Source organism: Neofelis nebulosa, chromosome 3 (assembly GCF_028018385.1).
Source record: "Neofelis nebulosa isolate mNeoNeb1 chromosome 3, mNeoNeb1.pri, whole genome shotgun sequence".
Classification (NCBI taxonomy): Eukaryota; Metazoa; Chordata; class Mammalia; order Carnivora; family Felidae; genus Neofelis; species Neofelis nebulosa.
This window is the reverse complement of record NC_080784.1, coordinates 116,316,758-116,332,356: the sequence shown is the minus strand read 5'-3', so window position 1 is coordinate 116,332,356 and position 15,599 is coordinate 116,316,758. Positions and strand designations below refer to the sequence as shown.

At 42.6% G+C, this 15,599-nt stretch overlaps 1 protein-coding gene across 6 annotated transcripts in view; it reads right to left on the bottom strand.

Moving 5' to 3' along the window:
- LEF1 (lymphoid enhancer binding factor 1) overlaps window positions 1-14,207 on the bottom strand; it is a 121,228-nt gene extending 107,021 nt beyond the window's left edge. For 2 of the 6 annotated variants that reach the window (XM_058721701.1, XM_058721699.1), the window contains exons 1-3: window positions 12,768-14,205; window positions 10,254-10,320; window positions 8,712-8,845 (exon numbers count right to left, since the gene is read on the bottom strand). In XM_058721701.1, the coding sequence (XP_058577684.1) occupies window positions 8,712-8,845; window positions 10,254-10,320; window positions 12,768-12,986 (420 nt within the window). In that variant the 5' untranslated portion in view covers window positions 12,987-14,205. Of the gene's footprint in view, window positions 1-8,711; window positions 8,846-10,253; window positions 10,321-11,467; window positions 11,662-12,767 lie in introns of those variants that run through there. The other 4 variants (XM_058721703.1, XM_058721702.1, XM_058721705.1 and 1 more) reach the window with 4 other exon arrangements.
- Between the last annotated feature and the right edge of the window lie 1,392 nt (window positions 14,208-15,599).

Sequence of the window (15,599 nt, the reverse complement as noted above, 5' to 3'; positions counted from 1 at the left end):
CATTCACTGGGTTTTATTTAGAGAAAAAGTAAAGTCTTAAAAGGATGGAAGCTGGAATTTTCCACAAGGCTAGAAAATCACTGATTTCTCCTTGCTGCTGGGCCAACACATCCCCTTGGACCTGATCCTTTTAGGTGCCAGGAAAGCTGGAAAGATTTAAGTTAGAAGAAAATTCAAAGGGGAAAAAAATAACTTGCCTGTCATCCTCTACATTCACATAGCTCTTAGATCTCCTCTATATAATTTTTGCAGTGGAGAGAAGAAACTTGGCTCCTAAAGGATTAAGGGGAAAAGTCTCCTAACCAAAAAATATTCTTACCTCCATCCAAGGAGTTAAGAGTTATCTGGCAATTTCATATCAAATATTAGAAGGATATGAGATTTTTCATGAATGTGAAATTTAGAAACCTGCTCCTTCACACATCTCATTCTCTATGGTGCTAACAAGAAAAATCACATGCTCTCCTAACATGACTAGGGAGAAAAAGGAACCCAAGAGAAGAAAGCCACTTTGGTAAGGGATGTAATGACAATTCCCAAAATTTTTATTTATGCAAGATTTTTCTTTTTTTGTTCTTTTTTTCCCGAAAGTTTATTTATTTATTTTGAGAAAGAGAGAGAGTGAGGAGGAGAGAGAGAGAAGGAGACAGAGAATCCCAAGCAGGCTGGGCACTATCAGTACAGAGCCCAATGTCCTGGCTCACAAACCCTGGGATCATGACCTGAGCCCAAGTCAAGAGTCAGACACTCAACCAACTGAGCCACCCAGGCACCCCTACACAAGAATTTTCTACAGGTGAATGTAAGGCCTTCACTCAGTGTCCAAATTTCAGGTCAGCACAGTGGCATGATAAAAACCAAACACTTCTTCCTTTCTCAGGAGCTTACTAGGTACAGTCAAACACCCCTTGTGGCTACAGCATTCCCAGCAGGTGGGGGCCCAGGCACTGGCTTATACCATCTGATACTCCTGCTCTGTTCCCTTAGCTAGTAAACCAAGTACTTTTACAGGCTTTGTGCCACCTAAATTTCACATCAACCACATAAAGCAGGCAAGAAATATTAAAATTTCTCATTTTATAAATGAGGAAACAAAGGCTGATGGAGGTTAAATACCTCCCCCCACGGCTTTGGGAAAGAATGAAGGACTTGGGACGAGACCTCAGGTCTCTGACATCTTACCCAGTACTGGTCTTCCCCACAGGTTCGCCTTCACAGGGAACTACCTGGCTCTACCTAACCAAGACTCAAATATGTTGTTCTCAACATCACAGAAGGACATAATTTACAGTACACATTGGCCTAGAAAAGTCCGCAGTGATAATGCCACATATATTTAGAAGGAACACACAAAAATTTTTAATACCTGTAAATACCTCAAGTTTTACTGGGAAAAAAAATGGTTCTATCTGGGAAACAATAAAAATAAATTGCATTAACCATATGATACTAAAACATAATTGAAGATGATTTTCTATTACTATTATATTTCTATCTCAAGTATCCTTTTGAAAAAAGTGTTTCTATCACCTCTTTTTCTTCAATTAAGTTTCTAGAACTAAATAAGAAAGTACTTCTTGTGACCAGTCCTCATATGAGGGTCCAGTCCCATTCTTTTTCATTCTTGCAGCAAGCTCCCAGCTGGCTGTTTTTAGCAGTTACTTGGAAACTTAACAGTCTTTAAAGAGCGACTTTGATTTTCTTATTAAAGACTCTAGCCTAATGTTCTCTCTCTCTTTTCACTGATGCAACAAATCAGAGAAAAGATAAAATAATAAAATACTAAGGATTATTTAGCGGACAGTTTTTGCTTTTAACATAGCATTTGGTTTGATAAAGAGAGATCACTTGGAAATATCCAAAAAACACACATGAAAAATTTCTAGTGCATTTTTTATTCAGCAAATCTACTGACGTGTCTATTCAATGCTAGGCTGAATGGAACTATCTCATAATTCATCAGTAGTCCTTGATCAATTGACCAGCTGATCAACTATCATCAACAGTGGATAGGTTTTACTGCAGAATTTTTCAGGATTGAAAAAAAAGGACTTATAAGTAGGTATTAGTATGTCAGCATTTAAAAATTTGCTTTGGTAACTGTTTCATTAAGAAGCTGACAACATGAAGGGAAAATTAAAGCTCCACTTGAGCCACTCCTCCTTCTAGATTATAGAGCCTTCCCTTCAGCTACCCCTCATGCAACCTTTCTCTGTGCTAAGTAAAATTGCAATAGTCCTCTTTCTTAAAGTGAACATAACATCAACAACAAATTACTATGATGAGGATTAAAGCCTGATTCTGAAAAACCATCATCAAGTTTCATACAGAATTATGTGTGGACATAGCTCAAAACAATGGCCAACAATTAAAAGTTTTTTAGCGTCTACCTGCCCCTGGTTAGCTGCAAAAATAAAACACATTTCTAGACTCTCTGTGACGCAACATCTCTGCCAGTCATATTTCTCCTACAGATGGGAAAAAGGGGACAGGTAGTAGGCAAAACTCTTGTTTGCTCTGTAATGCCCTTGCAATATTCCCCATAAAGATTGAAGACCGGTAAGTACCACTCCTGAGAGCTTTGTGAGTGATCTACACATAGCAAGTAGTTAATTTCAGCAGGTTTACAAGTTTAGTTTGAGTGGGTATGGTGTATAAAGGCATCATCTTACAGAGATTTTAAAATCCCCTGAACAATCCAAGTAAAATAAAATACTGGCCAAAGAAATATAATAAATATAATTTAAAAAAATAAAAAATAAAAAAATAAAATCCCCTGAACATCCTCTTAAATAGTCTGCAAATAGTCCCAGCTAGACTGGCTACATTGTCAAAATCTCTGGAGTGAGCAATCCCTGTTTCCTTTCCATCTTCTCTACTCAACTGCCCACTCTTCCTGTCAAGTCAGTGTATTTCAATATCCCTCTCTTTCTGTCCCCACACCCCATCCAACCTTTGTGGTTCATCTCTAGGTCATTTTCTGGCTTTACTTCTTCAAATTTTATAAAGATTGAATCACTTACATGCCTAAAATGACTTAAGAGCTTATAGCAAAGTGTACAATTCCTATACTGTGACTTCATAAGGTCATAATTAATATTGAAAAGCCATCATGATCTAAAATATATTTTAAAAAGTATTTAAACAAAGTCCAGTGGCTGCCTTTTCCAAATGAGTAAGGACCTGTCAGGACAGTACAAAGCAGTACTAAGTCTCTTGACTGCTACAGTATTAGCTTTCTATAGACTCTCTGCTTGGCATTAACCACTTAATAATATTCAAGATACACAAGTTTTAAATGAATATCTACTTTTTAAAAAACCTTCACTCCCATGATAGCAGCACCTATATAACGCTGAACTTTACTTTTGCCAGGGAATAAAACATATGTGCTTTTCTGCTAACCCATGGACAGTGCTGGCTTATCTATTTTGAAATCAAAGGGAAACCAGTTTTATAAAATTCCAATGTCTATAATACATAAATGAGGAACAAAGGGGTCAGAGAGTTATGGAATGATCTACTGCCTAAAGAAATGTCAGTCACATAAACCAAGAATGGTTCTGCCTAAAGAACTGATAGGATTGGTTTAAAACAGCAAAAACAACACAACAGGACTCAAAAAGCTACACAATTTTCTCGACTGATGTTATGAAAGAATACTTGTGAGGCTACAAATTCAAGTCCAGTTGAACCCCATTGTGAGGTCCAATCTCGGTCCTGGTAAATCGTACATAAGTCTCCAACCACAAGATAGACTGAATCAAAATAATGGGGTTGATGAGAGCAACTTCAGGACCTGTGTGGGGGCAGGAGAAGAGGTACTTCGAAGAGCAAGATTTTCTGCAGGATGGCTCAATGGTCTTTAGTTTTAGTGAAATTGGGTTGTTCTCTTATTTTTATGAACGAACAAGAAATTTCTAGTCAGGGGCGCCTGGGTGGCTCAGTCGGTTAAGCGTCCGACTTCGGCTCAGGTCACGATCTCACGGTTCGTGAGTTCGAGCCCCGCGTCGGGCTCTGGGCTGATGGCTCAGAGCCTGGAGCCTGCTTCCGATTCTGTGTCTCCCTCTCTCTCTGCCCCTCCCCCATTCATGCTCTTCTCTGTCTCAAAAAGAAATAAAACGTTAAAAAAAATTTTTTTAAAGAAATTTCTAGTCATTTTGAAAAAAATATAGCTGAATAAAGATCACACGTTGGCTGCACGAGTGATGCAAGTACAGCATTAGCTACTGGAGGGTCAGATGTAGGTAGTATGGCTCCCTGGAACGCTTGAATAAGCAAACCATTTGGTCCTGAGATAGCTCAGATACATGAATGGTAGTTGCGGGGGAGTAAGGTGTCGCATCAGCTTCCAATTATTCAGACTAAGATCCTTCCCTGCTTTGTAGCATTACAATTAAAAATGTATCAAACGAAAGAACTAGAAGAGTTTGAGGGCTCTGGGGAATTTCCCCACATTCTCCTGATACACACATTCAAATTTGAGATAGAACCCATCTTCTAAAACTTAAATTCTCCTGCACTTCAGGTAAAGAGGCAAATTTAATGTACTTAGCTTCGGAAAGTATGCAACTTAGAAAATTTAAAATAATTTTTCACTAAATCAAATTAAGTAGCTTCTTGTAAAGTGAAGACACCCCACCTTAAAAACCTTGCTCAAAATATAAGCCACAGTCTCCCTCCACTCTTGAATTATTACTTCTGTATTTTCAAAGCTATTCAGCAATGCACAGTGGTATAAGTGTAAGCTTACAGATAAGCGTAAGCTTACTTAGTTCCTAATTCAAGATGTAGCAATGACGAAAATCAATTTTAAGCTGTTTGTGAGCAAATACAAACATGGGGGTAGGTTATCACAAAGTCATAATAGATACCTATTATATTCTGTTCATCAGAAATCAAAATGATGTTTCTCTTAAGGTAAAAAAAACAAACAAAAAACATACAATAGAACGGAGATGCTCAAACTAATGAAAAAAGATCCCCTGAACATTTTAATAGCAATGTCTACTAAAAATAAGAAAAAAAGGAAAGATGAAATGCAAACATAAACATCTTCTTTTCCCACCTAAAAATCCATCCTGTGTGAGCACAAAGAAACAATGAAGTCAGCAGCACGGTCCTGACCAGGTGTTACTGCAGTAGGTCGGTGGGTCCTACCACCCAGCTGTAACATTTGCTGTAGCTCCCCGCAAGACGTCTGCTGCTTTTCCCTCCCATGCATCTGAAGAGAAATGAGATGCTTCTCTTCAGAGGTGTTAAAAACTTGGGTAGCCTATGGGACAAATGTAAGTCTGACACCTAAGATTAATAACCACAGTGCATTATGCCAAAGGGAACTTTCACTATGTTGAAGCCAGCCAAACCCCCTGCTCACATGGTATTCAGGGTATTCAGGCACGCAAGCGCCAGGACCCAAAGGAGGTAACAAAGTATTTTTTTCTTTTAATACTTTACCATTGGCCTAGAGGGACTGCCATAAATAAGACTCACAGAAAAAAAAAGGCTTGGGAGTATGCTTTTAATAAATTCTCTAGGGTCCTTGCTCTGAAATATTTAACAAGCTTCAGCATCTTCTTACTCTCTATGAAAACCAACTCAAGCCAAGGTTTACTGTGCTTTAAGAACTGACAACAAATGTGTTATTATTACAGGTGTTTTCTTATTAGGCCTGATTTATTTGAATTGAGAATTCGCATTTAAAATTCTTTGAGATACTCATTCATAATATTTCTGATATAAACACACCTCTAAGAATTCCAGTTCTGAAACATGTAACTAGCCAGTTAAAATTTCCCTTCAGAAGGAAAAAAGCTGGATTGGCAAAGGTGGTTCGCTTGAGTAGGTAATACTGTACTTAGGCCACAGGTAAAAGCTGTGTAAGCATCTTATGTCAGTATTTGTCTAAAAAAGAGTAAAACGCATATAGAATTGTTAAAATGAGCTATCAACAGAAACACATCTGTGCGTGCCAATTGGCCTTAGCTGATAATCTCTGGATATGTGCAGGTTCCTATAAAATGGAAGATTCTGTGTGAGGAAGGGGCGGTCAGGGCCCTCCCCCACCCCCAGATGTTTTTCTAGTCCTAACACCTGCGGGCAGCAGATGCCCGTAAACAAGCAGTTGTTTGTAATGCAAATGCAAGTAACAAGGATTCCTTGGGGCTACCCCCACCTTCAGCTCAAACACAAATGGTCACCCAGCTCCTGACACCCTAGATGAAAACTTATCACTGAGAATGTCAGTTACACAAACACTAAGTCCTGCTAAGGAGAGAGTTAAAGAGCAAGAAGGCAGAAAGCGCGGTTAGGGGTGAATAAGAGAGGCTGCTTTCCGGTTAAAGTGTTTTGGATCTCAGACACATTAAAAACAGCTGCTAGGTATTAAAAACCGAAGACTGCAACTACCCTTAAAAAAAAAAAAATGGACATAGCCTTGTGGTTAAAACTGAAAAGCTTCTATAATTGCGCAAACTGCAGAATATCGCAACAAAATGTGCCTAAAATAAACAGGTCCTAAAATATAACAGAATACACCAAAACAGCAGGTAACAAGGTAAGGTAACTGTTTCCTAACCACACCCCTTTCCTCCAATCTACACCCACCAACATTTATTCTGGCCACAAATCTTTCCTAAACAATGAATGACTGTTCAACTCACTGACCTCAAAATTTTAATACGTATACTAACAATACCTTCTATCAGAATTTCAAAATTATTAGTATTGGCGGGGGTGGGGGTGCGTGCTGCGTGCTGGAGACCTAAAGCAGAAAGTGTTAATTTAAAGAAAAGAAGGTTAATTTTCAATATGCTTAGGGATAATTTATCCGTATCAGACTTTTATTATATTGACTTTTAATAATTATCGTTTTGAAAGGAGAAGTAGCTGAACTAAAGAATAAATCCCACAAATACTTATTAAGCATTAATTGTGTTTACAGCTGAAAAGTGTAAGAGTGTTTTAGGGGTTATCTTCTATTGTTATCAGTGCAGAGACTATAATTTAGATTTGTCAGAAAGATTATTTGTTGTTCTAAAAAGACTTTCAACAGAAATCTTCAATTATCCCTTATCTAAAACATATTCTCCTCCTTACCATCCAAAAAAACCCCAACAAAACAAAATAGCCCAACGATAAAAGAATTGAGATGTCTGCATATTTAGTTCAACAAATACAAAGTCACCTACAAATTTTAAAACTCAGAAGCATTTATACTTGGAGTGGTCTCTAAATATTAAACTGTATTTGCTTAATTAGTTAATATACTTTTTAGTCAGGAGATTCGTATGTATCACACAGACATCTCTATCATCAAATATTTGAAAAGCCTTTTAAAATAAAATGTGAAAACTCTATTTCATATAACAACCGTCACAAGTTTGCCAAGATCACCATTTTAGCTGCAATATGAAATTTAGAAATATCTTATTCCCTACTTGAAAGTTCAAATATCTTTTGGAAATTTATGGAAAAATAATTACATTAACTTCTAAATCACAGTGCCCACATATATCTCATATACCTCTCTTTCTAACAATCAAAGACTACAAATAACCACACAAATACTCTTATTTGTTCACAATTGATTCTTCTCTCTGCTCCTTTGCTGAATCTTCTAGATCCCAGAGGTATTAATACCAGTACTTTCCCCAGATGTCTGTGATTTTTTTTTCCCCCACTTAGTGGAAGCACTGGACTAATAAGGCAAAGACCATAGGTTCCATTTTCACGATCCTGGATTTCTCTCCCTAGAGGAACAGACTAAACCCCCAATCCCCAAGACCCACACATACATGTTCTTCACTGGGGCTTAGGTGGCAGAGGGAGAATAAGTCTGAAATAGGGTAAATACACTGATGGATCAGTGAAAATCCATCACTACCACAGAAGGGACTATTCTCTGGGAGAACTCCAATCACCAGTACATTTCATATTCACATACTATACAAGTTACCCTTTAGGTGTTTTCCTACTGTATAAAGGAGGTTTTTGCTTCCCAACAAAGAAAAATAGCATCAAATAATGTATCTGAAATTCTTCACAGTGTTAAACATTTGCATAATGTAGTTATAATGCCACTGCATTTTTTAGAACTTGAAAAGTTAAGTGAGCCATGAGATAAAAAGAACAATTTTCATTAGGATTATCTTCAAATGATACTTTCTCAACAACTGACAATAGAGTAAAAATACCTCATCCCCACCTGACCCCCAACTGATTTGTTAAAAAACATAGGGTAATACAATAAAATGAAACACTGTTTTAAAAGCTGAAGTAACATTCTAAATGTTCAACTACAAATGAGCTAAAGTAGTTCTGATTCTAGATGGTTTACGGGCAGTGAAAACTATACAGTACTTAGTTAATTGAAAAATTAAATCAATTTTCTCCTGTCATCAGCATAAAAAGCACAATACTCATAAAATCATGAATTTGTTGACTTAGCTTTACTTGATTTCATGATAACTGGAGCTCTGTTATTTATTAATCTTAACCAATAAGCCAAAAGCTAAAATTCCAAGAGCAAGACATCAAAGGTAGTAAGTACTCTTTCAAGGCAGCCATTCTTCACAGCAGGTCTTATTTAGTAATGACCAGTCACATATAATGAGAGTATTTCTAAAGTGTCTTAAAAAACAAACATTTTGCTAACATACAAATTAACTTCCACTTCTGAAAATAATTTGCAACATCAGCATGTTACTCACTGTTCTTGGGATGGGTGGAGAAAGAGATCCATTTGACATGTATGGGTCATTATTCATATTTGGCATCATTATGTACCCAGAATAACTTGAGTAGGAGGGTCCCTTGTTGTAGAGGCCTCCATCTGGATGCTTTCCTGAGAGAATTCAAATAACAATCAATGATGCATTGATTTCCTTTTTATATCACTGTATTTTCATCTGAAAATCTAATAGTTCTATGACAAATCAGACCTTATACAAAAGACTTGTTTACAAAATACTGTAACTGGATTATTATGCTCTATTTTAGATTGACAGTATTTATTCTCTTAAATGACTTAGCAGCGAAACAGATGTTTTAAAAACATGTGGTTCAATTTACTTCCACTACTGACGGGTGTTTTTACAAAAATAAGTGTTATTCATCTTACTTAATTTGCTCTAAAACTAACAAACTGGACCAAGAAATACAGGCACAGGGAAAAACACACACAAATCTAAAGCTATATTATAAACATATAAGGCCATCTGGCTACACACACACACACACACACACACACACACACACACTTACACACCTGAAGTTATGCTCCACCGTATCGGCAAACTCAAAAACTCTACCCGTGATTGTAGATTTCTAGAAAATTTCTAGATTTTATCAAGAGAAAGAGTTGTGTCTAGTACATGGACAACTAATTAAATTTATAAAGGATTAACTCCAGGAGACTTAATTTTATGTACTACACCATTCTGCCAAAGAAATTTGTGTGTGTTTACTATATACATTTCTTCTCTTTAATCTGTATAACTACTTTGTAGCTCAAAAGAAAGTCTGATATTACAGTTCTCTTCCCTTCTCCTCCTGGCTGACATATTGTATGCATGAACACTTCATTCTGGTCAGGCCGACTGTAAGTAAACTGGAGAACAGAAATGCAGACTATTCGAAATGAAAACCCTACAGATTATTTTAAAGTCACAGGGAGCTCTCCTTAAATCTAAAAAATATATGCAATTTTTAAATTTTTGAGCAAGAATTAGAAATGGGGAGAAAGTCTAACATGTTCCATATGCAAAGTTCCTAATTTTAAGAATAAAGTTTTATATTTTTACAAGTTAGATTCGATTTACCGGGCCATATTCAGTCCGTGCATTCACTGCCTACCCTCTCACTGTAACAAGAAATAGCAATTTTACAAAGGAAAATCCATTTGAAACTATCTCTTGTTGGAAAATAAATTGGTGTAGACTGTCACTCTATAACAATGCAGAAAAAAATAAGCCAATTAGAACTTTGGCTAAAATAAGGAAAAGAGGAAAACTTATTATAGACATTTCCTCTTCCACATACTCTGGAGGCCAGCTAAAATCCAAAGGCCCCTAACTCATTCAAGACAGTTTTAAAATTATGTAAATATACATTAGACATAGGCAGTAAGTTCGCTGGATTCTTTCCCATTTTGTTAAAATAGTGTTATTTTATTAAAATAGCACAGTCACATCACATCCGATACACCTATATTCGAGGTTATAAATTTGGGAAAAGTAGAATTAGTGTCTTACCGTCATCAGGGTGTTCTCTGGCCTTGTCGTGGTAGGACTCCTGAGAGGTTTGTGCTTGTCTGGCCACCTAACAGCAAGAACCCCCATGCCCCCAAAAGAGAAAATCAACTTAGAGTTTGTAGTAAGTGTGTGTCCACTGGTAATTCAAAGGACGAGGACTGGGTGCAAGTCAATGTACCCATTTTACCAATCTAAGAAGGATAGGCTAGGGTTGAGAACGGGGAAATCTTTTGCTTTTTCTTCTCAACACAAATTTTTCGGTGACTATTATCTACCCAGGACTAGAAAGTATAAAGAATGATAAGAACAATAACAATATAGTAAATCTGGGAAAGACCCACACGGTGCTGATTGCTACAATGCATCAAGGCTACTTGGACACCTGACATGATAGGAGTTGGGGCTTAATGGGGTTCATCCTTTTGATAGCTTCCTTAACCACAGTTCACTTCAATCAGTACTGATTAAAATCGGGCTGAAATATCATTTTACAACTAAAAGTACATTTTAAATAGAAACTATGCACTCACAGATGGAGGTCTTAAGGCAACTTGTCCCAAGCAAGTCCCAGCAGGAGCCCCCCACTCCTTATAACCTACCATGGCAGGCTGAGTGCAAGCCGACAAGAAAAAAAGTGATTTCTGTGGTTAAAGGGAGCAAAATTTGAGAGTTGGGTTATAAACATCTAAAAGGTAGCCCAGCTAATATCAATTCTGGTAACCACCATCCACCCAGCCTCAACCACGTGCAAATCAGTGGTATTACCCCTTCACCATCTTCCCTGGTCTACCCCGTGCCCACTTACCACCACAGCAAAGATTAATAGAGCCCTAATCCCTGGGTTCTATGCTTCAAGCTGCAGAGCCCTTCTTTCCAGAGCAGAAACGCAAAATGTGAAGCGGGTGGCAAATTTATTCATGGAATAAGGAAGGACAAGCAAAATGAGCAGAAAGAAAAAAGAGGCTGTTCTACAAATACAAGCTTGGCCTCTAAGTGTTTTTTGGACATTACTTGGGTCCTTGGCCATATGTCCTCCCGGTAATCTTCTACCCCCAATACATAGTCACAAACCTTTTAAGTGGGTTTTGGTGTACCCTAGCTCCCTTCCTGACCCCCCCTCAAATTGGCATGTTGGAATCAAAGATTCGAGGATAACGAACACCTCTGTGTGCTCCTAAGAACCCAGGCCCCCAGCCTTCCAAATGCATACTCACCCCTGCCATTGGGATACAGAAGGTAACTCTGAAGTGTTCTTAATCGTGTTGTTTAAAACCAAAAATGTCCCCGCCCCCAAAACCACACGCTTTCTTTTGGGGGGCAGAAGGATGCCATTTAAGGGAAAAGGGTATACCCTCTAAGTTTCTTTGGAGGGAAAAAGCGTTGGTGAAATCATTTGAGTGTTAGGACTTTTCTACCGGATTTCCTCCAAAGCGTTTCCCAGTTGTTAAAAGAGGGTGGCCAGTGTAGTGTCGGGTATCAGGGTCCATCCGCCCACCAACCCCCCCCCCCCCTTCTGAAACTCCCTGCCGCCTGAAATAGCCCTTCCGCGCGGTCCCGCTTGCGGCTTTCTCTTGCCGGCACGCACGTGTCTGTATTTACTCTACTTGGGTTACCTGCGCTATCGCCCGCAGCGGGCCAGGAGATCAGATAAAGCGCTTTTCACCCTTCCCTGTGTGGGTGCCCTGGCTTCCGCCACATCTCGACTTTCTCCTTTTTTTCTGCATAGATTTAAGGCCTGATCCAGGCCCCAAACTACCCCAAATATAAGCACTTTTTTACTTTAAGTGACCGGGGTTGGAGAAAAGCAGTGTTGGCGGCGGCACTGGGAGGCTTCCCGCCCTGTGGTGGCTCGGCTCGGTGCGCCCACGGCTCCCTGCAGCCGGCCTGGGCGCTGGGACTCCGGCAGCCGCAGAAACCCAGGCGCGCGCCCCCTGGGCCGGCCGGCTCCACGCGAGCCCCGCTTCGCGGCGGTTGGGACCGCCCCGCCTGTCCTCGGCCCACGCCCGCCTCCCCTTCCTTTCTGACAGCGGCTCTGCTCTTCTCTACCTAAGCCTTTGGTGGTTTAACGCACTTTTGCAGACATCTACCGAGAGAGATAGCGGGTGCACTTTATTTTCCGTCCTACGGAAGAACTTCTCAGCGTTGTTCAGACATCCTCGCTTTAATGCATCGCACCCTCGCAACCCCACTAAAAAGTCCGCACGCAAGACGTTAGGGGTTAAGGGCAGCTTCTGCTGCCCACAAACCAACAATTCAGTCATCGAACCTCAGAACTGACCCACTTGGAGTAACCTTCGCTGCACTTCTCCACCTCCCACCGACACCAACACCCCCACACACGAAGAATGTTGGCCGGGAGGCCCATCCAACCCCCCCCCCTCCCAAGCCCCCACCCCAGCAAACGGAGGACCTACTCGGGACCCATCAGTCGACGCTCCCACAATCTCCGTCCCTCCTCTAATTTTCCCCGGGACCCGCCACGCCTCTCGGACCTTAGGGCAGCGGCCCGCTTACCTCGTGTCCGTTGCTGGCCGGGATGATTTCAGACTCATTAACCAAGGAGGACTTGATGTCGGCTAAGTCGCCTTCCTCTTCGGGGTGACTGATCTCGGCGAAGATTTTCTCCTTCTGAGGATCGCCCTCATCCTTGAAGGGGATCATCTCGTCGGTGGCGCAGAGTTCCGGGTCTCCCCCGCCGCCGCCGCCGCCGCCGGCCCCGGAGAGTTGGGGCATCCCGACCACTCGGTAATCTCCGCTCCGCTGGAGGAGCACCCGAGGCGACAGCAGGAAAGACAGGGGATCAACGAAAGAGGAAGGAGAAAAAGGAGATCTGGAAGGATGCGTGAGGGCGAAGAGCGGGCGGAAATGGGGCCGGCAGCCCGCGGCCGGAGCAGCTGCGGCGGTGCCCGAGCCCCGGCGGCCGCCCGCGCCTTCCCGCTCCGCGGAGACCGGCGCCTGCGCCCGCCCTCGAGGCCGAAGGGCACGGGGCTGCTTAAGGCCGCTACAGCCGGCGCCTCTGGGGGCGTCTGCGCTGCGTGGCGCGTGCTAGGCTAGGCTGCCCCGGGGGCCACCCCACGCCCCCAGCGTCTCCAGGGTCTGCGCGCGGAGGACGCCGGTTCCGGTGGAAGCACGACTCTCCCAAGTGCAGAGGAGGGTCCGTCGGCGCGTCTCTACGCAAACCTCTCCACCCTAGCTTCCCCGGTTGCCAATTTGGGAGTTTGTTTTCCGAGAAAGGAGGCAAGCTGGGCAAAAAGACTCCGTTTGCCTCAGCAGAGAAGGTACAAAGGAGAATCAGAAGATAACGAAAAGTCCACTTCCTGGAGGATAAAAAAAATTAAAGAGCCACCCGGTTTGGAGATGTCCGTTTTAGAGCTTCTTATTTCCTTCCCTTTCGCTTCGGTTTTCCTTCTCCAGGCGCATTTAATCTGCTGGAGGAGGAGGAGGAAGGAGGAGGAGGAGGAGGAGGAGGGGGAGGAGGAGGAGGAGGAGGTGGTGGAGGAGGAGGTGGTGGAGGGGGAGGAGGAGAGAAGAGAAAGAGAAGAAGTTTGCCAAGAATAAAGTTTGTGCGGGCGAGCGCTGGGAGTCGGCAGTGGAGGGTACGGCGGGGTCTCGGGGAGTCACAGCAGGGGCCTCGGACCCATATGCTTCTGCGTGGAGCTCGAGCCGACACACACACACACACAGCCCGACCCCTCTTTGTTCCCGGCTCGAGTTTCTCAGTCTGGCGCTCTCGCTCGCCGCTCTCCACGCCTCCGCCGGGCCGCTCTGTCAAAGCAAAGAGCTGCACCTTCGGGTTCGCCTGGCCGAAGGGAGGGGGGGGTGCCCTGAGCTTGGCCGCGTTCGAGGCTCCGGGTGCGTCCAGGCTCCTCGGACCGAGAGTGCTCAGCCCGAGTCCCTCCTCCGCACCCTGCCCCGCAGGTGAGCGGCTGCGCCTCCCCACTGCTTCTCCTCCTCCCGCGCCTGGCTGGCGCTGAAAAGCTACCCACTTGCGTCGCTTCTCCTCCCCCTCCCCTCCCCCGCCTCCAGCTCTCCTCGGCCGCCCGCTGGGGGGGGGGGGGGGGAGAACGGCGAGAAGGAGGTGGTGATTGAGGACTTTTTTTTCTTTTCCCAGAGCCTGTAGGACGAGTCCTAGTGCTGTGTGTGTGTGTGTGTGTGTGTGTGTGTGTGTGCGCGTGTGTGTGTGTGTGCGCGTGCGCGCGCCTAGAGGAAAGAATCAGGCAACTTGCTGAGAGAAGGAAGGACCCAGCGCTTCCTGTAACCCACGAAGAAGCACCCTTTGCCCGCGTGAAATTGACAAGAAATTCTGCTGGGAAGGTTTAACTTCAACATCTAAGTATCCCCTCTCTTGTCCCACACCCCCCAACCCCGACCTTCCTCTGCAAGTCTCTCCCCCCATCCTCTTTCCCGCCTCCCTCTCTCTTCCTCCCTCCCTTTGGCAGGGCTACGAAGATGAAAGAGAAGCCGCCGCAGCTGTGATCGACACCACATTGATAGATGCTCTGACAGGGCGGATGAGGCGGGAATTGGGGAAAGAGAGAAGGAAAAGGGGAAAATAAAACAGACATTGCTCAACTAAGAGAACGGAAACAAGAAGGACAAGGAAGAGAGTTGTGGGTTTCCGAAAATATAATGTCAAAGGACAAGAGAACGCATGCTAGCAAAAATTAAATCTCCAGGCTTACCGAGAAAAATAGGACACAGAAGAAAAAAACTGAAGACTGGATCTTAATTACCGCCTTTTAAAACAAGATCTCTTTCAGTACATCCTCACCATGGGATGTACAGAGAAAGTTGTGCTAGGTTTCTCGTGGAATTTAGGAGATACACACCACAGTGTATGGGAACCAAATAGAGAATGAAAAAACAACCCAAGGAGGGAGAGAGAAGGCAAAAGGACCCAGGAGTGCGATGCCAGTAGAGGGAGGGAGGACCGGGCAGTCTCTGGCACCTCGGGCTGCACACTCAAAGAGACTCTTGAAGATGCAAATCCGAATCCGACCTCAAAAATTCCCCAACCTCCACCATCTCTTTGATGCATTTTGTACAAGGACAGAACTTTTAAGGAGATGCTTTGTGAAAGTTACAGTATAAGTGAAGCTGAAGTTTGAAAACATGTTACATTTTGTTCCTTGGCTCTCAACCCCCCTCAGTTAAAAATCCAGGCAAAATTATTATACCCAATACACTAGCCATCTGTAAAACCTCAGAACAGTAAACAAGCAGGGAGAAATGTGTCTCCATCTACCTTAAATTGAAAATAAGGAAAACACTACAGAATCAGACGTTAGCTCTATTTCATAGGAAACAGTCATGCAAGGATACCTCTTTTCCCCGGGGGGAAAATTG